The sequence below is a fragment of the Plecotus auritus genome, assembly GCF_963455305.1.
Source record: "Plecotus auritus genome assembly, chromosome: 1".
In the NCBI taxonomy this organism is placed as follows: domain Eukaryota; kingdom Metazoa; phylum Chordata; class Mammalia; order Chiroptera; family Vespertilionidae; genus Plecotus; species Plecotus auritus.
The window spans coordinates 26,984,656-27,006,489 of record NC_137770.1 but is presented as its reverse complement, the minus strand read 5'-3'; the positions used below and the strand labels follow the sequence as shown (position 1 = coordinate 27,006,489).

Here is a 21,834-nt window from a genome sequence, read left to right as displayed (position 1 = left end):
GTGAGAGAAAAACATGGATTGGCTGTTTCCCACCCACACCCGCCTGTGCCCTGACCAGCAATCAGACTGGCAACCTTTCAGGGCATAGGACAACACTCGACCAATGGAGCCTCACTGGCCAGGGCTAGAATGCTTTCTTTAAATTTGCCGAAAGAAAATAACTACCAACACCGAATTTCCTACCTAGCAAACTATTTTTCAAAAATGAAGACGAAATAAAACATATTCAGACAATCAAAGAGTAATAAAATTCATCACTAACTGACTCACACTACAGGAAATGCTAAGGATGTTCTCCAAGCAGCACCTAAATAATCTGAGATAGAAGCCTAGTGATATGAGAAGAAATAAAAAGCGGAAGGATACAGAAAGGCATAAAGTAAAAAGATAGAAGAGCCCTAGCCGCTTTGGCTCAGTGGATAGAGTGTCGGCCTGCGGACCGAAGGGTCCCAGGTTCGATTCTGGTTCAGGGCACGAACCTTGGCTGCAGGCTCCTCCCCTGCAGGAGGCAACCAATCGATGTGTTTCACATTGATATTTCTCTGTCTTTCCCTCTCTTCCACTCTCTCTAAAAATCAATGGGGAAAATCCTCAGTTGAGGATTAAAAAAAAAAAAAAGAAGAGATACACATCCCCAAAAGAAAGCTAAATATTTGACAAAGTGGACTTCAAAAGGCAAAAAGATTAAAAAGAAACATTTCATAGTGAAAAGTGTCTATCCAGTTCTAAGTGAATATGCAACTAACAACATCAATTAAAATGTATAAAACAGCCCATGGCTCAGTGGTTGAGCATCAACCTATAAACCAGGATGTTGAGGTTCGATTCACGACATGGCACATGCCCGGGTTGCGGGCTTCACCCTTAGAATGGGGCTTGCAGGAGGCAGCCCATCAATGATTCTCTCTTATCATTGATGTTTTTCTCTCTCTCTTTCCCTCTCCCTTCCTCTCTGAAATAAAAATATTTTTTAAAAACGTATAAAACATATACCATCAGAACTAAAAGAAGAAATGGACAAAACCTCAATTTTAGTAGGAGATTTCAACATGTATGTTTGCACTGACAGAACAAGCAAACATCTACATCCCAGTGCCCAGCACAGGGTCTGACCCATATTATAGGCCCTATCAAAATTCGGTGGACTGAAGTGAAAGAGACTCACGCATACCATATTTTCCTAGACAGTCCCAATTTCAAATATAAAACTGTCTCACTGTCCCCCATAGTGCATCTGTCCAGTTTGGTTTGGAAAACAGAAATAGTATCACCATAGGTTGCTTGAATTGCTCCTTCAGTCACACTGTCCTTTCCCCAGAGGGTCCCAGGTCCCAGGAGCACTCAGGTACTGGAGGTTTTTGCATGGGGAGTCTCTCATACCTGAGCTGGGGCATCAGTCCCGGGGACACGGGTGGACCGCCTGCGGGTGACAATGACCGACGGCTTGTGTTCAGTAGGGTTGTGTTCAGGACCCTTCCCATCCTCGTCAACACCTCCAGCTTGGGCCGCCTCAGATGGGTCCACAGTCCGCACAGGCACAGACACTGGGATAATGAGGGGTACCATCCCGCTGTCCTCTCGGGCTCGCTTGGCAGCTAAGGAAGGCTCAGAAAACTCCACCCCACACTTGGTAGTTGAAGCCAACACACTTTTCCTCTTCTCCTCAGAGCCATTGGCATCCTGGAGAAGGGAAGGGAGGGGGAATGGAGGTGAGGTTCAGAAGGTAAGTCCCGGTTTGCTGGTCTAGGATTCCTAGTCCCATTTGATTCAGGGATTCGCACACCTATGATGGTTCCCAATCTTTGATCACCTGGCCTTTCCCTGATCACCTTTTCTCCCACCACATTCCCAGATATCCTCTATCACCTCCTTTCTGCCAGGCTCCCCCATCCTAGCCTGGAGTAGGTCCCCAGATGGCCATCTCAGGCCACAGGTGCCTTACAGATGTACTTTGCTTGGCCTGCACAGTGAGTGAGTGGCATGTGAAAAATTAAATATTTAAACGTATCTCTGTAAAAGAAAAGCAAGCAAGGAACTTGTGGCAGCTGAGGGTGGTCTTTGTATATCTATTCCCCAGTGGCAGCTGGCTGGAGTGAAGTCAAATTCTACAGTCTTCTACAGATCAGCCTGGCCCTACAGGCATTGGCAGTTGAGACCTCAAGTAAAGGAAGGGGCAAACACTGGCTTTGGAGTCAGATATTAGCCTTCTATGCTAGCTTTATGACCTTGTGAAGTCCCACTTGGGATTTCTTTAGCAAAAAAAACAACAACACAGGATGACAGCATCCCTAGCAAATTATTTGTGATCAAGTGTAAGAAACTCCAAGTACAATATGGGTGCTCACACTCTGTTCATTCTTCTCCCCCACTGTTCCTGTCTTTTCTTTTAAATCAACTTTATTGCAGTGTAACTGACACAATAAAATGCAGCTATTTTTAATTACAGTTCAATGCATTTTGACAAGTAAAATCACCTGTATAATGACTACTACATTGTCTTTTAGCTGCTAAATTCAGCACACTGGGTCTGGAAATGAAGGTACGTGGCACTTTCTGCCTGCAACCCTGCACCTGTATAACCCTCATCTCCCTTCAGGTTCTGGATGCACCTAGGGAGAGGTTCCTTGCATGCAGGGAGTTCAGAATTCCCTGAAATGTATAGGTTCTTTCATTTCCTTTAATGAAGTGAGACAAGTGCCCTTGTGGGCCGGCACCCTTGCTCTCCCCACACACAGCTCACTCCACCCTCTGCCAGGTCCGGCTCCCACCTCATGCCACTCTTACCTTTGCATTCTGCAGTGAGGCCAGCTCCACTGCCTTCTGGGCCAGGGTCAGCAAATTGGCCTCTTGGGATGCCCGGCGTCTCCTTCTCGTGCTCTGGATCACCCCACCCCGTAGCACCTGCCCACAGTCCCCTGCGCCCACTGCCCGCATGCCCTCCTCGCTGCCCATGGTGGGAGCCTCTCGCTCCCGACCATTGGGTGCCAGTCTCTCCCCATCAGACAGCAACTGCGACTCCCTCAGCTCCAGCGGGAATCCCAGCGCTTCCGGATGAGGCTGCCCCAGGGGGCCGGGTGGTGGCTGCTGCGGGGGCCAGTGATGTAGAAACAGGTTGGTGGCAGGCTCCTGCCCAGGCTGGGTACCAGCCCCATCCAGGGCGGTGGAAGGCAGGACGCCCTCCTTGGAGAGGCGTCGGGAGCGGCGGGGGAAGGCGATCTGGGCCTGAGGTAGCACGGGCTGCGGGGCCGACTCCTGCAGAAGGGCCTTGCGCAGTTCTGGGTTCATATCAGGGTTGGGGGGGAAGGGGTAGGGCACCATGCCGTGGTGAGCCAGATGGGGCTGCCCCAGTGGCCCAGCTGGCTGCAGGCCAAAGTCCTGGGGCTGCTGAGAGGGCGGCTGCTGCATGGGATAAAAGTTCTCAAAGAGCTGCATCTGGGGCAGGCCTGCCTGTTGCTGCTGCTGCTGCTGCTTCTGTAGCGGGTAGGTGGCAACAGGGTTGGGGGGCGGTGGGCCCTGCCGGAAGACCTGCCGGTTCACCTGGTGGCCGAACGCCAGCTGGAAAGGTTGCAGGGGCAACGTTTGGTTTGGGGGCTTTTTGGCCACATGGAACGAGTTCAAGGGCGCTTGGGGCCGCCCCACCTCCTGCTGTACCTTCTGTGGCATCATGGGTCGCACGCTGTTTCCATAGCGGTCCAGCTGTGGGCCCCCTCCTTTCTCCCGCTTCAGTGCCTCGGGGTGGTTATAGTAGGTAGAGACCATGCCAGGATGAGGGCTCCCTTTGTGTCCACTGTAGACAGGCAGGCTGTGGCAGTTCCACGTTGAGTGGGGCGGAGGCTGGCCCGGCTGCTGCTGCCAACCACTGTCGCTGACACCCCCGCCCCCGCCCCGCTCTGGGCCCCTCCCTGGAGCCATCACAGCGTTGGGCCACTTGACGGAGCCCGAGCCCATCTGCTGTGACAACATGGCTGCGGAGGTCCGCTCGGACCCATACACCACAGAGTTCAGCAGGGCCAGGCTGTTGGAGAGCTCCACAGGCTGGGAGGCAGGGGCAGCCCCTGTGGGACCCTCGTGCCCAAAGTAAGGCTCCTCCTTCACTCTGGTGGACTGTGGAGGGGCCGGGGGCTGTTGTGGGGCCTGCAGGGGTGGGGGCTGCTCCTTGGCAGCTGCTTCCTGGTCCCCAAAGAGGCAACGCTTCCGCTTGTTCTGGCCCCTGGGCTGGGCCTGGAGGTTCATGGTGTGGCCAACTGGGCCGGCCCGGGGAATGAGACCTACTTTACCAGTTGCCCATCCCCTAGGGGAAGGTCCTGCTGGGAGCCCCCTAGTCCAGGAGCCAGTGGGAGCTGAACAGGGGCAGGAAAAAGTGCTGGGTGATGTGGTCAGGGAGAAAGAACTGTTGGCGGTTCCTCTCTCTTCACGGAGACACTCTTGAGCTTGTCTACACCTCCCAGTTCATGATGCTCCACGGGTCCTGGAGCCTGCAAACAGAAGCATAGCAACAGTGTCAGCCACAGCCTCCCACGATGCCCCAGGCTTCAGCCAAATGCGATGGAGGGGCCTCTAAGGCCCTGGCTGCATGTGGTGTAACTTGTGAATTGCACAAAGGCATCTGCCAAGGGGGATGGGGGCTGCGATCCAGCCTGAGCTCCTGCGGTCAAGTTGGGAAAAGGGGCGGCAAAGGCCATGTTCCGGTTCCTTTCCCCTCTTAAGCCAGGCCTCAGTCCACTGGGCAGCCCGGCCTGGTCCTCTCCCATCTGCCTAGGCAGTAACTTCCCCACCAGACCCAGAAGGAGCATTTGTTCAGCCAATGCCTCGTCCGACGCTCCAAGCACATCTCAGACACAGAAAGGGGAGAGAACAGGCGTCATTCCCAACGGTACCGGAGCCCACCAGGTCCTTGCAGAGTCCAGGAGCCCACCAGGTCCTTGCAGAGTCCAGGAGCCCGCCAGGTCCTTGCAGAGTCCAGGAGCCCACCAGGTCCTGGAGCCAGAGTCAGGAGCCCGCCAGGTCCTTGCAGAGTCCAGGAGCCCGCCAGGTCCTTGCAGAGTCAGGAGCCCACCAGGTCCTGGAGCCAGAGTCAGGAGCCCACCAGGTCCTTGCAGAGGCCAGGCCTCAAGATGAGGCTCAGGTCCTTTGCACCAAGGCTGGCAGGCGAGGCCCCACAAGAGTGTGTGCTGTCCTAGCCCCACCCCTGGGAGGAGCTGCTGAGTGGGATGGTGGCTGCCAGAGTCTTCCCCAAACTAGCACAGGAACCTGTTTTGCAGCCCTGGCAGGCTGGAGGCAGGATGCCACCTAGTAGCTGGTCAGCAGTGCTCACCCAGCCTCCTCCACTGCCAAAGAGCTCCTGGCATCCCGAGCAAAGGTATGATGCTGAAGGAGTGGACTGCTAGAACTCGAGTTCGGAAGGTTTCTCTATGACATGGTGTGACTGAAGTGCTTCTGTGTTTGTTTTCTAACTTGATTTGAAAAAAGAGAGAAAAAACAAAACAGGTCGCTCTATTTATCCTGCTACAGAACATACAATCAAGACCAGCATAACTTACTAGTATTTTTATTACTTATGTGTAAGTGGTAACTTACATGTATAACTTGCATGTATTTTCAAAGACTTTCTTCAGAAATGGTTATATTTTCCTCCGGAGAAGTGGGTAAGGGTGGGGGCTGCATGACTCACTTCTTCCCCCAGTTAATTAATGTTCTGGTCCTGAGCCAGTCAGGCTGGGAGGGGAGCAGAGGGGGGCTAAGGAAGCCCTAGGAATGCATCTGCAAGTCCAGGCTGACCTCAGCCCTCAGCCCCTAGATGCTGCGGGTCGCTGTTAGCAGCCCAAGAGACCAGCAGAGAGCAGAGGAGGGCTGGGGTTGGGCGGTACCAGGCAGGCGCTGGTATGATGGCCCCGCTACACCCCAAGATGCCCCGGCCCCAGGGAGGCCCCGGTGCTATCACTCCAGTGCAGGCTTCCGCAGCTCCCCAGCCCTTCCCTCCCAGAGCTGGTGACTCACTCCAGCCCCTGCATGCCTTTCACTTTCACCGGCACCCAGAAGGGGAGGAACTTCCTCCTCCATTTCCTTCCTCAGCTCCCAGCCCTGAAGTGGGTGAGACTCTGCCTGCTTGCACCCCCTTTTCTTCACATGTGGAAATTGGAGGAGGGAGAGAGACTAGGAGGGCACCCAAGGCACCTTGGCTCAGCAGGAGGGGCAGGATTTGGACAAGCAGAGTGCTGAGGGCCATAGAAAGCACCTTTTGAACAAACCCCTTTCTCTTGCTTTAAACTCTCACTCCCTGACAACCCAATTCGGAGCGGAAACCAGAGGCTAGCCCCAGACTGAAAATAACCCTGGGTGCCATTTCGACTGTCCTGGCTACAGGAGCTGGGCTCTGCCTCCCCAACTGGCATGAACGAACTAGAAGTACGTGTCTGCAGAAGCAAGACAGAGGACAGGAAGCCGAGGGGAGGGGAGGGGAGTGGGGGAGAGGTCCCCAGGGGAGGCTGGAAGGTCCACGTGCCTCCCAGGGGCTGGGAGCCTCTCAAGCACTTACACGCTTACCTGAACTGGGGCCTCTCCTCCACCCACAGTACACAGACACTTCCCCTCCCCCCATCACAGCCCTGTCACCTAGTGAGACAGCCACGGGCTTGGAGTCTGGGGTAAGGGAAAGCCCACGTGGCAGATGGGACGCGGTGCACGTGTGCGTGTGTGCCTGTTGGAGGGCACCCAGACACCAGGCACTGGATGGCCACTCGTCACCTTGGAAAGGGCAGGCTCTGCACGCTGGGCGGGGAGAGATGGGAATGCAGCCTGTGAATGGGGCTCCAGTGCAGAGCTGCTCCTGCCCCCACCTCCGCAGGCTGGACCACCTGCAGCCATTTGGTCAGGCCCAGAGGGGTTAGGCTCAGCTGGTTTGCCTCCCACCACGGACCCTGCACATCAAGGAGGGCCAGCAGCTCAGAAGAAATCAAGGGAGCCAATTCTGGGGAGGCTGAATTCCCCCAGAAGCTTTGTCAGAGGCCTCCCTGTCACCCCCACTGGCTGGCTTGGCTAAGAGTGCTGATCATGGACACCCAGACCTAGGATCCTCTGAAAAGAAAGGTCATTATTTGGGGAATGGAGAGAAGTGTGGGAGATGCCTGGGAATCCTGGAGGAAGGCAGCAAGGCACTAAATAGCAGCAGTAGTAGTTGTTAATAATAATAATAATAACAACAATGTATTTGTACCAGGCAGGTCCTAAGTGCTTTCTTTATATGTGTTTAATTCCCACAACAGCTTTATAAAGCAGCATGAAGCCAAAGCATTATCTTTAACATCCATTTCACAGGTGAGCTAGATGAGGCTCAGAGGGACTAAGTAACTTGCCAATGATTACACATTAATTATGTTGCAGAGCCAGGACTTGAACCCTGGTGTGTCTGACTCTTAGACCAAGCTCTTGTTCCTTATCCCCAAGACATGCCACTAAAGACACCTTCCTTTCACAGCTTCCTCCCAGCATCTCAGAGCAAGGATTTCTGGACACAGATATTCCTTCTCACTGTTCCTGGGAAGCCCCTACCCCTGCCTGAACCTTTGGCAGGTAAACCTCTTCTATTCCCCCCAAGCCAGCTGAGACCCGAAATCCTACATAAAGGGAGGGAAGAGGCGGGGACTCACCACCTGCAGGGGCCAGCATGTGTGTGAGGTCCACCTGCAGGCAGGTCAGAGGCTGTACGGGCCACTTCGGCCCGCCCTCTGGGCCTGGACTCCCCAGCCCCTGCAAGCCCAACCCGCCTCAGTTCTGGTTGCTGCTGGTGGGGCTTCCATCTCCTAACCCACTGGTACTTCACAGCCTGCAACTCTGGCCAGGACTGAGCCACTTCCTCCCATTTCTTCTGCCTCGCCCCACTCCTCCTCTCTCCAGTGGAAGTCAGCCTGGCCTTCCTCGCAGTAAGGAAAAGGAAGGAAGCCATCTCTTCTGAAGGTTGCCAATCGGTGGGCCAACTCCCCAAAGTTGCAGGGAAGGGGGTGTAATGAGGAACTCCTGCAGGCAGCTCACCCCCAGGACCAGCTGCAGGGCCTCTGACATCAGAGGCAGGAACACAGCAAAAGGAAACCCAGTCACCATGGGGCCCCAGGCACTGCAACCCACTCTCTCAATCTGACTGTCTGTCACGGCTCCATTCACTCTTCCCTTCCTCCAGGCGCCTCACTACTGATCAGTCCCTGATCAGACCCATAGATACCCCTGGGCAGAAGACAGCTAAGGGTCTGGTAACCAGAGGCTGGGGACCTGAGAGGCTTTTAGGTGGATCAATGGTGAGAAGTAGTTTCTCTCTGCAGAAGAAAGTAATGTGCCCCAAGAAAAGAAAACAATGCTGAACCTGCATATGTGTTTTGCAGACACATGAGGGAAGGTGCTGGAAAGGCCTTGGGAGTCATGTGCTGATGGTGACACCATGCCCTCCCGAGATGGCAACATGAACACATACCGTTCCCTATGTGCCATCAGCAACCCTGCCGCATGCCCAGCATTAGCTGGGAGAGTCCAGTGAGCCCTCACCACAGCGTGATGGGACCAAGCCATGACCAATCAGGGGACCAAGGACACTTACATGCTTGGGGCATTCAGTGTGGCCATCTGAGAGAAAAGACTGTTGTGAGTCAAGGTCACACAGGCCAGGAAGGAGGTGCCCAGCTTGGTGGCAGCGGCCAATGGCTCAGCTCTGATGTGGGGGTGAGAGTTGACTGGAGGACCCCCGTGACCCTTGGAGCTAATGTTCCAAGCTCCTGCTCTTACAACCGGCCCCCCCCCTACCCCACAACATACACTAGGAAGAGGGAGAGTCAGAGCTCATGCATCTCTAACCCAAGTATGGCATCCAACAAGGCCCAAAATCTCTAAGCCAGCCAGTTCCCTGAGCACCAAAGAGGCTATCATAGGACAAAGCCCAAACTTCCTCTCTTGCCCATAAGTCCCTGCAGACGGGCTCCTGCCACCTCTCTCACCCCACCACGTCTAAACCATCATTCACTGCTGCTCCTGTCTCAACATGCTGTTCCTGCTTTGTTTTCAAGTCTTTGACCAGGCAGTGCCTCTGCCCAGGACACCTTCCTACCTTTGTCATCTGGCCAAGTCCTCCTCATCCTTCAGGCCTTAGATTGCTTCCCATGGAAAATCTCCCCTCACCCCAAGGGTAAGCCAGGAATTTCACCATGAGGCCCTAACACCTCCTAAATGCCTACCACAACACTCAGCACAGTACATTCCAGGTACATATTTCTTTGTCCCCAGTAACTTGCGAGCTGCACAACACTGATCTTGGAACGTGGCTTGTATCTGCCTCTTGGGATGCTCATTCAAGACTGCACCCAAGGTGAGTCAGAGCCATGCCTGGGCAGAGGTACTACTCACAGCCAGCGTGTCCACCCTGGGCTCCTGCCCGGCCCTGATTTCTAGTCTCCCCGATCAGAGTTCCCATGATGCTGAGATAAAGTGGAAAGGCCCCACCTCCTAACCACCACCCCCTTCCCATCCCACCCCATCTGTGGCCCCAGCCCCTCATCAACTAAGCTAAACACAAATCCTTCTCCAATTGCTGGTCTATAAGCTACCTGCCTCTTGACTGTCACTTGCTGCCCCACATCACATGCAGGCGCCCTGGAAAAGCGCCAGCCCTGTCACTGCCCCTGCCTCGTTTTTCTTCCCACGAGGCTCCCTCCTCTGCTTAGACCACAGCCAGGGACATGAGCCTGCAGGTCTGTCTCCTCGTGCGCCCTGATATGGCTGGGTGGGGCCTCAAGACACCAAGGTGTCTGGCTAGGAAGCCAGGGGGCAGTGATGAGGAGCCCTTCCTAGGGGAGCCCAGCATGGCCCTGCAGCCCAGGCTCACATCTTGAAAAGCTCTCTCAGATGCTCTGGGGCCTTTGGCTACAGCCAAACTGGGCATGTGGCCTGGAACTGCCATCTTGGTTGCTGCCCAGGCCCTAGATGAGGGGTGGAGAACCTTTTTTCTGCCAAAGGCCTTTTGGATATTTATAACATCATTCAAGGGCCATACAAAATTATCAACTTAAAAATTAGCCTGCTATATTTGGTCAAACATTTAATTAACTCACCCCGAATGCCTTGGCAGGGCCAGACCAAATGATTTCGCAGGCCGAACGTTCCCCACCCCTGTCCTAGATAGACCTTCCCTCTGGACACAGTGCCCTCATTTGCAGTGCTGTACGTCCCCGTCACTGGAGTTCACACCTAGGCTGAAGGGCCCCATTTCCCCAGCCACTGGACACATAAATCCTGTTCTCACGGGGTTTGCAAACCAATAAGGAAGGAGACACCAGCTACAAAGAGGAGGACCTGCCTCCTAAGAAGTGTCACTTCCCCTGGGGGCATGAAAGAGCAGGCCTGATCTGCCCACTTCTAGTTTAGAGAGTCCCAGATTATCATTCTCCAGACTGAACTTCAGCTCTGGAAGGCAGAGGCCAGGGAGATGGGCCAGGGAGCCATGAGTCCCAGAGGTCACAGCCGTCAAGCTGATCAGGCTCAAAAGGCTCAGCCAGGGTTCGAGCCGGCTGCTGTTTGAGCTTTGATTATAAAAATGCCAGCACTAGCCTGGCCAGCGTGGCTCAGTGGTTGAGCACTGACCTGTGAATCAGGAGATCACAGTTCGATTCCGGTCAGGGCATATTCCTGTGTTGCAGGCTTGATCCCTGGTGTGGGGCCTGCAGGAGGCAGCCAATCAATGATTCTCTCTCATTATTGATGCTTTTCTCTCTCTCTCCCTCTCCCTTACCTCTCTGAAATCAATAAAAAATATATGTATTTTTTTAAAAATATATTTTATTGATATTTTACAGAGAGGAAGGGAGAGGGAGAGAGAGAGTTAGAAACATCGATGAGAGAGAAACATCGATCAGCTGCCTCCTGCACACCCCCTACTGGGGACATGCCCGCAACCCAGGTACATGCCCTTGACCGGAATCGAACCCAGGACCCTTCAGTCCGCAGGCCGACGCTCTACCACTGAGCCAAACCGGTTTCGGCAAAAATATATGTATTTTTTTAAATGCCAGCACTGAGGTGCTTTTAAAGGGATCCTGTGAGAGAGGAACCTTTGTCTGATGAGGCATTCTCAGGGTTTCATTCAGGTGGCTACCTCTATTATCCCCCTCCCACAATGCCCCGCAAACATCCCCAGGATGTTCATGAAAAGCCCAGACAACCAGGTCCGTTTTATCGAGGGGAAGCTGAGGCAGATAAAACACACAGAGCAGGCAGAGCCAGGCAAGGATGGAGCCTCCAGGTCAGCTTCTGCCCACCCTTGGGGGACTGGTCACCCCCCTCCTGGGCAAAGGCCACAGAGCCTCACAGGCAGCCCAGGAAAACCCCTCCCAACAGAACTCTGGAACCCAGGGGTGGTGGGGTGGAAGCTGGTGGGTTCAGGCTCTCTCCAGAAGACATGCAGCAACTGTCCCTATAGCCAGGTCCTCAGTGACTGAACCTTTAGAGGGGGGCTCACGGGGACGGGTGGAGGCCTTGGTCTCCTCACCACGCTCTCTATGCTCTACAGGGCTTACCCCACCAGAGGCTGTTCCAGTTTTCCCGCCCCTTTTTGGAAAGGCCTGGCTCCCCAGCAGGTCTCTGCTCTGGGCCAAGATACAGAGGAGATCACCACAGGGGTCTCCCTTAACATGACCTCGCCCTGCCTACAGTCCCCCACATCGAACACACAGACAGCCTCTGCAGCACCAGAGGTTTGCTCACGGCCCCTTCATCCACTCAACAAGCATTTATTGTGCACTAGGCTCTGGGGAGACACGAGAGACAAGGCACAGACCCTACCTACACAGAGCTCTCAGTCCAGTGCAGGAGAGACACAGAAGCAGAGATTATAATGCAAGGTGTCCCGTACAGGGGCTAGAGATATACACAATAGATCACTCCAACGAGAGTTTCCTGATTTGGGGCCTTTTCTGGAGCTGTTTCCTCTGCCTGGAACCTCTACCTCCACTCGGAAAACCTGCCTTCCTTCAAGGCCTACCTCCTCCAGGCAGTCCTCCAGCACATGCTTTCCTTAGTCTTTTTGAATGGTCATGCCCTTGCTCAGTGTTAACCATTATGTCATAATGCTTCTTCAATTCCCTTCTGTTTCTTTATTTTTTAAATATATGTTTTAAAATTGATTTCAGAGAGAGGAAGGGAGAGGGAGAGATAGAAATCTCAATGATGAGAGAGAATCATTGATTGGCTGCCTCATGCACACCCACACTGGGGATGGAACCCGTAACCCCATCATGTGCCCTGACTGGGAATCCAACGGTGACCTCCTGGTTCATAGGTTCACACTCAATCACTGAGCCACGCCAGCCCAGGCAATTCCCTTCTGTTTCTGCACCAAGGCTGGGAGAAGCAGGGCCCGGAGGCAGTGTGGCCCAATGGGGAGGGCAGCGGACTGTTTGTCAGTTAACCAGGTGTCTGGTCCAGGAGCCACTATTCATTGGTTCTTGCCTGTGAGGAACTTAGGAACCCAGGGCAGGGAAGTGGGGACAAGGCCTGTGTCCAGGAATCTAAGAAACACTGTTATGAGCCACTGCCATATGAATAGCCACCTGCACTGCCCACATGTCCAGTGTGTGTGAATACTGCTTACTGTGTAACCATCTGAGAAATGAGGAAAGGCTGGCTCTAAAAAGTAACTTATTCCAGGTCACATTGAGAAGCTAGGATTTGAATCCAAGCTTGCTGACTCCAAACCAGGTCTCTGTCACAGCCTGTTGTCCGTCTGTGTTGAGCTGTGGTTCTCAAATCCACCGAGAGATGAGTTCGTGGGTCTGCTGAGGGGGGGAGGGTGGTTCAAGGTGGGAAATCTGCAATGCTTCATCAGCAGCCCAGGTGGTGCCCAAGTGTTGGAGCAGGGGAAAGGCTAGAGCAGTGGTCGGCAAACTGCAGCTCGGCTCGCGAGCCGCGGTTTGCCGCTCTGTTGACTAATGAGTTTGCCGACCACTGGATAGGGGCTTAATCACAAGGAACAACAACAGCCTGTAATTATTGGAATCGCGAGTCTAGGTCAGTGGTCGGCAAACTCATTAGTCAACAGAGCCGCAGTTTGCCGACCACTGGGCTAGAGGACCAGCAGCTGGCATAAAGCAGTTTCCAAGGACCCACGGCTCCTCACCCCCCGGAGGAGCCACCTGCCGGAGCGCTGTGCCCTGCCCAGGAAACGCGATGGGTCCCACGGAGCCGTGGGTGTTCTTTGCTCTCAGCTAGCCCTAGGCTGACCGTGGCTCTTTCAGTGCCTGAGGCACAACCAAGTGCCCATGTCTACGGAGCACTTACTATTTGCCAGGCACTGTGCTAAGTGCATCTCACTTAACCCCCACTCTTCTCGGTCTCATTTTATAGGTCAGGAATGGTACACTCAAAAATATCTATTTAACACAAAGAAGACAGCAACAGGAAAACAGAAAGACATAAGACAGATAGAAACCAAATAGCAGAGTGGCAGACAAAAATCCTACTTTGTCAATAATTACTTTAAATGTAAATATATTAAACATTCCAATTAAAAGGCAGAAGTCGAGATGATGGGTTAAAAAAAAACAAACCACGATCCAACTATATGCTGTTTATAAAAGACTCACACTTCACCTGACCTATGAACCAGGAGGTCATGGTTCGAGTCCCCGTCAGGGCACATGCCCCGGTTGCGAGCTCAATCTCCAGGAAGGGGTGTGCAGGAGGTGGCCGTTCAAATACTCTCTCATTATTGATGTTCCTTCTATCTCTTTCTCCCTCTCCCTTCCTCTCTGTAATCAATAAAAATATATTTTTTAAAAGAGAGAGACATACACTTTAAATTTAAAGACACAAATAGGTTGAACATAAAAGGATGGAAAAATATATACCATGCTAACAGCAATTAAAAGAGAGCTGAAATGACTATGTAAATATTAGACAAATTAGACTTTAAGACAAAAATTCTTATTAGAGGCAAAGAAGGATATTTTATAACGATAAAAGTGTCTACCATCAAGAGGATATTACAATTATAAAGGTATACGCACCTAACAGCAGAATCCCCAAAATACACAAAGTAAAAACTGTCAGAATTAAAAGGAAAAATCGACAATTCAACAGTAATAGTTGGAGACTCCAATATTATACTTTCAATAATGGGCAGAACAACTAAACAGAGATTGACAAGGAAATATAAGACTTGAACACTATAAAGCAATAGACCTAAGAGATATCTATAGAACATTCTACCCAACAACAGCAGAATACTAATTCTTCTCAAGCACACATAGAACGTTCTCTAGGATATAACGTAAGTTATGCCATAAAACAAATCTCAATAAATGTAAAAGGGTTGAAATCATACTAAATATGTTCTCCAATCAAAATAAGGTAAAATTAGAAGGAAATTTGGGGAATTCACAGGAAATGAAGGATGAAGTAACCTGTCAAGTTCTCACAGCTCAGAAAGGCCACTCCCTCCTTACTCAGACCAGGTACTCCACACCTGTGCAGCCCCAGGAGGCCTCAGATCGCCAACTTTTGCAAATGCCTCTCCCATCCCACACTGAGCACACCCTGAGCCTGATTCCAAGTTTGAGCCCAGAATTGAAACAGCTGGGGAGGGAAAGGTCTTTGGGGCTGTAACAGCTTGTTATGCAGCCCTGCTTCTCCTTGGGAAAATGGTCACCTGCAAATATTTTCACTCCCCCAACCAGTCTACAGAACACCCAAGAGGCCAATCCTTCCTAAAAGAGGGAAGCTAACATTTGTGGAGCACTTCCGCTGAGCCAGGCACATGACATCGCCTAACCCCTGCTTACAAACATCCCATCAAGGTGTCGTATTGTCCTCATTTTAGAGAGAAAGAGAAACTGAGACTCTGCTGTTAAAGTGGAAGAAGCAAGATCCAGAAAAAATCCCTCCATTATCCTTCTAGAAAAATCTCCAGTCTATACATGTGGGTCTCAAAAGGAACGCTACACGTGAGAACCCCACAACATCAGTTGTGGACTCCCCCCTTCCTCATGCTCCCTCCTGCTGCTGCTTTTCTTGGGGGCATTTCCAAGTAGAGCACAGTATATAACACTCCCCCACAAGAAACAATCCCAGTCCCAGTCCACCAGAAACAGGTTCCCCTCAAGATCAGGGAAATCCATAAAAACCCCTGGAAATTGGGAGAGCCCACAGGGTTTTGAGGTGAGGGGACTGCACAGGTGAGTGGGTAGCTGCTAGGTCACTCTGGAATAAGAGCCTGCACATGGGGAAAGGTGGCTTGCATCCCTCTACAGAGCCAACCAGCAAAGCACGGCCCAAGTGGGGAAGCTGAACAGATTCCAAATATCAAGGGATGTCAGTGTTCACTTAGTAAAATTCCTCAGTCCACCAAGCAGCCCAGAGAAGGAAATAAATTTGCCTGGAGACAGATACACAGCCAGGAACAAGCAGGGCCCAGAATCAAGGGCTCCAATAACAATGCTTCATGTCTCCATTTAGACAGACCCCACCTTTGGCAAGACAATGGGCAGGGCTTGAAGCCAAGATGAAATCCCAACACCCCCAAAATAAGGCTTTCTTCTTCACCATCATCACCACCTCTAACATTTCTTGAGGGTACTGTACTATGTGCCAAGCACTCTACACACATGATCCTGTTTAATCCTCAGTGCAAGGTAGGTATTATTACTCTCCCTTTCTCAGTGAGGAACCTGAATATCCAAGGGGTCGAATCAGTTGCTTGAAATCACAGGAGTATAGAGGCAAGGCCAGAACTGGAACCCAGAATTCTATCTGCAAACTTCCTCCCCAGGACTTCAGGCTCAGCCTCCTGCTTGAGGCGCCAAATCAGACTGTCTGGGATGGATGCTGCTCACATCTTCTCCCTGGAGAGCCTGAAAAACTCCATGATTTTCTGGAAGTGTGACTGGTCAGGTAAGGTGGGTAAGAGAGGCCTGGGAGGAGAGTGGCTTTGAAGATGAAGAGGCTACTGGTGATTACCACCACTGCGTCAACATGTGGAAGGCTCAACATCTGCTCAGAGGAAGCCACACCCCTCCAACACTGCAGCCCCATACCCATGGTTGGCTAACAGCTTTAAAAAATAAAGCCGACGCTCTCTTGCTTGTCAGATGCTCCAAATTCCCATGGGGCCCAGACTCCTGTCCCTTCCCCAAGCACGCTGAAGTCTGGAGCAAGTCGACTCCATGCTTGGGTTCCTACTAGTGTCAATGGTCCCCACCACTGACTATCAGCGCCAGCCATAGCAACCTTCTTCTCTGCATAGGGCTTTCAGATGGTACCTTCTCAAGAATTTACATTCCTAAATAAACGCAGATCATTTCACATCCTGAATAAGGGAGAAGACAGTAACTGCCTACTCCCTAGTTCACTGGTCCCAATTTCTATTTCATAACTGATGAAACTGAAGCCCTGAGAGGTAGCGACTTGTCCATGGCTGATGACTGGGAAAGCTGTGGTCAGGGCCTCGTAGGTGGATCTTCACACACAGCACTCCCTCAGCAGGGAGGTGGAGCAGGGGGGTCTTGAGTGTGGTGCTTTCATCAGCCCAGGCTCTCCTGCCCGGCCAGTTCCAGAGGGACCAAGACCTACCGGATGGCCGGGGACTGGGGAAATCCTGCTGGTTTGGAGCAGAAAAAATGGGAACAATATGGCTTCCCTTTACCTGCTAGTGACCAAGAAGCACAAAAACGCCCAGTCGGCGTGGCTCAGTGGTTGAGCATCAACCTATGAACCAGGAGGTTGTGTTTCGATTCCCGGTCAGGGCACATGCCCAGGCTAAGGGCTCGATCCCTAGTGTGGGGCATGCAGGAGGCAGCCGATCAATGATTCTCTCTTATCATTGATGTTTCTATCTCTCTCCCCCTTTCCTTTCCTCTCTGAAATCAATAAAAATATATTAAAGAGAAAAAAAAGGCACAAAAACCAGCAAGGGTGGGGGTGGGTCCCTGCCTGGGGCCTCCTGGATGTGCTGCAGAGTAGGCACAGGGAACCACCTGCCTCACTTGCCCAGCCATCTAGTTGGTGTCAAGCCCTTTCTCAGGCCTGGTCAAGATCCAGGGCCTCTGCCAAATGCTCAAACATTCCTTTCGTTTTTTCAGTCTCTGAGCAGCTGCTGCAGGGCCTTTTCTCCCTGTTGATTTATTCTTCATTGTTCCTGAAATACACCCAGAGGCCTTTGGCACTGGGCACCAGCAGAACATCCAGCCCAAGCCCCAAGTACACACTAACCAGACTCTCTGGGACCCGGGCCAAGCCAGCTGGAATAATGAGCCCCGGGGTCAGACCCAGCAGCCACCAAGGAAGACCCAAGAACCCACCTGCCCCCAGCCTATGGTCCCAGAGATAATCTCAGGACTACAGAGGCTGCGATGTTTGGGAGGAGGAGCCGCTTGGAAGGTGTCTGGGAGGCCAAACTAAGCCTTTCCACTCCTCACATGCACGAGCAACTCCTCCTGTACCCCCCTCCCCCGCACCTCCACCCACACAGCTGACCCCCATAGCCTGCTGCCCTCCACATCAGGCCGCCTGGTTCAGCTGGGCTTCTGGCTGCCCTGTGAAGTGTTTGCAGATAAAGGCTCCCGAGGGTCTTCCCACCCTTCCCAGCCAAATATCTCCACTATCAGCCAGTCTAATGGTACCTGAATTCCTACCATCAGCACTTCATTCCAAGGGTCAAAGCACTGCTCCCTGTGCACACGAAAATAGCCTGGAGAAGTATGGGAGCTGCGCTATGAAGAGACAGGCTTCAGGGTCCAACAGACAATGTCCTGGCTTCTCTAACCAGCAGCCTCTCTGTTAGTTTCCCTATTGGGAAATGGGCATAATAATGTTTTCATCTCACAGTTACTGTGGGATTAAATGAGGTTAATATATACATGAAGTACCTGGCACAGGTAAGGACCCAATAAATGTGATTTCTCTCCCCCTTGCTGGGCAGGAGCAGCATCACTATCAGTCTTCACCACCTGGGGGGCGGGGGAGACGGGATGGTCTGATTCTTCTGGGTCTGCAGTTGGCTGAGAGCAGGACTGGCCAGGAGCAGGACAAGGAGACTAGGAGCCCAGGAGGGGCACACCCGGCACACGCCGCCCCTGGACTCGGCTGTGCCAGCAGGGCCTGCAGGGACATGGTAGGACAGGAGTCCCCTGATAATACCTGGCAGAGCTTCCAGGGCTGTAATGGGGTCCCCACCCTCCTGGGCTCACTCTAAGAAGAACAATAAAAGGGAAAGTGCTAGCACCTGAGGCAGGCTGGAGAGGGGGTGGCCACAGGAAGTCTGAACAGGGGCCGGAGGAACCTGGGCCTGCAAGGAGCAAGCAAGGCTGCCCTGAAGCCACCACAGTGCATGTCCCACAAGTGGAAGCAAGTGGAAGTGCCCGCCTGGTTATTTTTGGCACCTCTTCTGCCCAAAGCCAGCAGAGAAAGGCAGCTGCTAGCAACATGGAAGGGCTGTTTACACTCAAGTGTGCAAGCGCCGCTGCAGGGACAAAAAAGAGCACCAGCAGCCACGGAGCAGAGGGGCCTCTGCCCCTTTCTTCCTCTGCCGACTGTCCCTGTACAGTGCAATCTGTGCGCTGCATAGCTGACATAGCGTGGGTACTTCTGCTTTCACTCAGATCCAGTCTCCCAACCGCAAAACTCACTCACATACACACAAACAGACAAATAAATAACTATGGAGCCAGCTGAGGACTGAGCCACACCCAGGAGCCGAGACAGTATTCCTCTGGGCTCTTCCTGCACCGAAGAGGCCCTCCCAACTCCCAAACTGGGAGGGGCAGGCACCAGGGACAGGCCACAGAGCAGCTCCTCTTTCTGCACTCCTCAGGTGAAAGTGGAGGCAGTCTATGGGAACCTCAAGGAACTCCCTGCCTCTCAGCTTCCCCATTTGAAAATGAAGGAGCTGGACTAGAAGTCCCAACATGTTTTCCAGCTCTAGGAAGACTACTGCAAGCTGGGAAGCCCAAGGCTATGACCAGGGCCAGCTGGGGGTTCGGACAGAGCAAGGTCAGATGGGGAAGGGGATCTGAGCAGCAGCCAGGTCCACACCCCAGGAGGGAGGAGAGGAAGAGGCGAGGGAAGGGGAGGAGGAGAAAGAAGAGAAGGGAGGGGAGAACCTACAAGCATTCTCAGGGACGAAAGCTTTAGCACTTAAGCATTACTGAGCTCCTTTCTGAGCTCCGGGGCCTGCCCCTCCAGGGAACTGGCCAATTCTGGCAACAGCAGTCTGGATTGGAGCTTCTGTCTATCCAACTGTTGGAAAAAGCTGGGAATCGAAATCCCTCATCATTTTCCTTCCTCTCTGGACCCCATTTCCCCAGAGAAGGTAGGTGGCCTCAGAGGGAACCCCCTTCGGGCTGCACGCCTGGTATACTTCTCTCTCTCTAAGCTCTGGAATGGACAAACTTTGCCCAGGCTGCTCCCCTCCCCCCTTCCTGAGACTGATGGAGGAAGAAGCATTGCCTGGAAAATATAACGCTCACACCAAGAGCTCCTGCGGCTGGAGAGAAAGGCAGAGGGAACAGGGAGCACCTTCCCAGGCCACCGCAGTCCCAGGCTATGTTCCAGAGAGAGCAAGAGCAAAAAGCACTGCCAGGAAAGCCTCAGGCCCCCAGCCCCTCTTCTCCCCATCAGACCCTGCAAAACACAGCCAGCAACTGGGTCCCTCCGGGAGACACCCCCATCCCAGCAAAACCCCAGCTCTTTTCTGACATGTGGCAACTTTCTTCTTATATAATATCTTGGTGGACAACCCTCTCTCCCCCATTCAGTTGGTGAAAGAGCCAAAGTGATCTCTGGAGGCACAACTCCCACCCCAGGCTCCACCCAAAAACTCCATTGAGGTCACACAGAAAGGCTTCAGGTGAAGCAAAGGCAAGGGGACTTTTCCCTCCACTGAGAGAGCAGCCTTCCTCCCACCCACGTGAGCAGTTCAGCCTGAGGCCTGGGCGGGTGGAGTCCCAATTGTACAATCTGATCTCTGGGAAGCTGAGCTGAGCAAGGACAGAATCGCTTGCAAGGGTGCACAGGCACCAGGGTCAGGCCGATTTAGGCAGCTGTGGCCAGGGCCTGGGAAGGTAGAAAATAAGCCTCATTTGCCCTCCTACCACAAGCAGGACACCCTTCACGTCCTCTTCCCTAGGAGGAGCAAAAGGCGGACAGCTGAACTAGGTGGGAGCCGGTGAAATGCTAGCCATTACCTGTTGAGTACCTACTATGGGCTAGTTGCTTTGCATGCAGGACCTTTTTTAGCCTTCATAGCAACCCTGTGAAGTATTATTACCATCCTCATTTTATAGATGAAGAAACTGAAGTTCAGGAAGTTAAGCAATGCCCAAAGCCATCCAGCAAGTAGAGAGGCTGGAGTATGAACCCAGGTCTACCCAGGCCTTGTTCTCATGCACCAGCCAGGTTTCCTTCAGTCACTGCCCAGGTCCTGTCCACATACCATCCAGGAATGGTGTTCTGAGTGTGGGGGTGGAAGTGGGTGTGGACAAGTTCTGCTGTTATTGTTCCCAAGTATATGACTGTGAGAGCCCCTGTTAGTGAGTGAGTGAGTGAGTGAGTGTGTGTGTGTGTGTGTGTGTGTGTGTGTGTGTGTTGGGGGTGGAGGGAGGGCGATCTGGATTCCAAATAGCAGTTTCTAACACTGAAGTTATGCTGTAATGCTTCTGATTCATAAAATGAGCTCACAGTCTCAGGGTATCCTGGATGTTGGCTTTGAATGCAAATGCAGATCCCTTAAGTAAGAACTGGGGATTTCAGCACATTCCACATAGCTCTAGCCCGGCACACAGGTTTTTTTAGTTCAACCCCACAATCAGAGTGCTTTGGAGCTGAAACAACCCTTCCAACAGAATGAGACCACCGGCTGCATTTCCTGCACCTTTGGTGAGTCAGGGAAGAATGGAGTTTCCAGGCTGCTTCTAAACTGATGCATGCACATAACACAGGAAGGGCGCCAATATGCCTGGCTAAAGGAAATGCCCGGGTTAGCAGATTCCCAGGCAGGAGGAGCAAAAGGCAGACAGCTGAACTTGGTCCTATTGGGGTCAGAATGACTGGGACACATTCTCTAGAAGGCCGGCCATAGGGCAGTGCCAGGAAACTGGGTTCACCAGCACTAGGATCACTGGTGCAGTATGAGTCCCAGCAGCAGGGTTCACTGAGCCCACCACAGGCCAAGCCCACATTTTTTTGAGGGAGATCTTTCATTTATTTGTTCACTAACACATACTGAACACCTACTAGAGGCAGGCATTGTGGGAACAATACAGAGCTCACACTTGAGCGGAGGCTACCATAAAGCTGAAATGTGCTTTCAGGACTTTACATATACTAATTCATAGAATCCTTGCTGCAACTCTAAGGAGGAGGTATAGAGACCCTAGCTCTGAGTTGGTGTTTTGTTTGTTTGATTGTTTGATTTCAGAGAGAGGAAGGGAGAGTGAGTGAGGAATAGAAACATCAATGATGAGAGAGAATCATCAATCAGCTGCCTCCTGTACGCCCCACACTGGGGATCGAGCTTGCAAAATGGGCATGTGCCCTGATCGGGAATCGAACCGTGACCTCCTGGTTCATGGGTCAACGCTCAACCACTGAGCCACGCCGGCTGGGCTCTGAGTTGATGTTTTTAACTACCACTCTACAGTATATACACAAATGACTACATAAAGTGGAAATAAGTGTTGAGGAGAAGACTGAGGCTTCTCCAAAGAAGTGGCATTTGAAACAGGACTACCGAAGGAAAGGAAGAAACTCCCAGCTACTTGTGGCCATCCCTACTCCACCACCAGCAAGGTTTCTTTCTGGGAGACCCAGCTA

General features: G+C 52.4%; 1 protein-coding gene across 2 annotated transcripts in view; it reads right to left on the bottom strand.

Moving 5' to 3' along the window:
• MIDEAS (mitotic deacetylase associated SANT domain protein) overlaps positions 1 to 21,834 on the bottom strand; it is a 68,717-nt gene that overhangs the window by 17,132 nt on the left and 29,751 nt on the right. The window contains exons 2-3 of one of the 2 annotated variants that reach the window (XM_080668230.1): positions 2,785 to 4,475; positions 1,381 to 1,680 (exon numbers count right to left, since the gene is read on the bottom strand). In XM_080668230.1, the coding sequence (XP_080524356.1) occupies positions 1,381 to 1,680; positions 2,785 to 4,233 (1,749 nt within the window). In that variant the 5' untranslated portion in view covers positions 4,234 to 4,475. Of the gene's footprint in view, positions 1 to 1,380; positions 1,681 to 2,784; positions 4,476 to 21,834 lie in introns of those variants that run through there. The other variant, XM_080668231.1, reaches the window with a different exon arrangement.